This window comes from Echinops telfairi, unplaced genomic scaffold, assembly GCF_000313985.2.
Source record: "Echinops telfairi isolate 266 unplaced genomic scaffold, ASM31398v2 ScPeMD7_31;HRSCAF=116, whole genome shotgun sequence".
NCBI lineage: Eukaryota > Metazoa > Chordata > Mammalia > Afrosoricida > Tenrecidae > Echinops > Echinops telfairi.
Window position 1 is genome coordinate 17,264,315 of NW_022103928.1, and position 1,390 is coordinate 17,265,704.

The following is a 1,390-nucleotide window of genomic DNA, read 5'->3' on the forward strand; positions in this document are numbered from 1 at the left end:
ACACAGGGATTTCTCAGATGGCGTCTGAGATGTGTTCACAGTCATCCAACTGGCAAACAAAGAGCTGGGTGGTAAAGCACCCGTGAGAACACACTTACCACCGAAGTGTTTAAGCTGGACATAACAGGGCTGTGCACAGCCATGCACTTGTTGGCTGGCTGCTTGCAAGCTGACATCAGTAACAGCACTTCGTTGGGATCCGTAGCAACTTTGACATCAGACAGTCCTTTCGCCCAAGCAGATGAGCCCACCAACCACAAGAATGAGAAGACCACTGTGACAACGAAGTCCTATAGAAATAAACACAAAGACAAGAAAAGAAAGAAAGAAAATGTGATTTTTAGGAACAAACAACTTATACAAATGTCCCATGACCTCATAACACTGGAGCCAGGGCAAACATGTTAAAAAGCGAATAAAAGAAAGTTTAGCACTACTTTTATACACAAAGGAGCTTCAAAAAGTTAGCAAAAACAAATGGAATGAAAAGATAATGGGATTTTTCCCATGAGCTTTTTGAAGCCTCCTTTGTATTTCTATTAAATAAATAATAGTCATATTTATTGAGTGATTACTGTGTCCCGAGCTTGATGTTAAGTACTGTATGCTCACCATCTCTTTGTTCCTACACCATTCCTATAAGAAAGTTATATCATCACCTGATTTTCAGATGGCAAAGCTAAGACAGAAAATGGCTAATCAAGCCATAAGAGAAATGCAAATTAAAACAACTATGCTATACCAGCTAACATCCTCAAAGATAGCCAATTCAAAAAATCTGATAGTAACAAGTGTTGGAGGGGCTGTGGTGAGATAGGAACCCTTGTCCACTGCTGGTGGACCTGTAGGTATGTACAGCCATTATGGATATCGATTTAGTGATATCTAAAACAGATGGAAACCGAGCTACCATATGACCCAGCAACCCCCCTATTGGGCATATATCCAGAAGAGACAAGAAACAAACCACGACCAGACATCTGTGCTCCGATGTTCATTGTGATGCAGTTCACAGTCACAAAGAGTTGGAAACAACCCAAATTTTCAACAGAAAAATGGATCCAAAAACACTGTGGTACATACATACAATGGAGTACTATGCATCCCTAAAAAGCAGTGATGAATGCATGAAGTACATCACCACATGGGAAAAACAGGAGTAAATTATGCTAAGTGAAGTAAGCCAAGCACAAAAGGACAAGTACATGAGTCCACTGAGGTAAGCTTAAAAAAATGCATGTTCACTGTTACAGATAAGAGCTCAATACACAGGGAATCCAGGAGAGATAAACCCCTCAGAACCAGTAATGAGAATAGAGATACCAGGAGGGCAAGGGGAAGGGAAAAAGGGGAACCTATCACAATGATCTACATATAACCCCTTCTTAAG

At 40.6% G+C, this 1,390-nt stretch overlaps 1 protein-coding gene across 2 annotated transcripts in view; it reads right to left on the minus strand.

Annotated features, from left to right (window-relative positions):
• SYNPR (synaptoporin) overlaps positions 1-1,390 on the minus strand; it is a 405,615-nt gene that overhangs the window by 12,283 nt on the left and 391,942 nt on the right. For both annotated transcript variants that reach the window (XM_004702410.2, XM_004702411.2), the window contains one exon: positions 99-290. In XM_004702410.2, the coding sequence (XP_004702467.1) occupies positions 99-290 (192 nt within the window). The remainder of the gene's footprint in view (positions 1-98; positions 291-1,390) is intronic.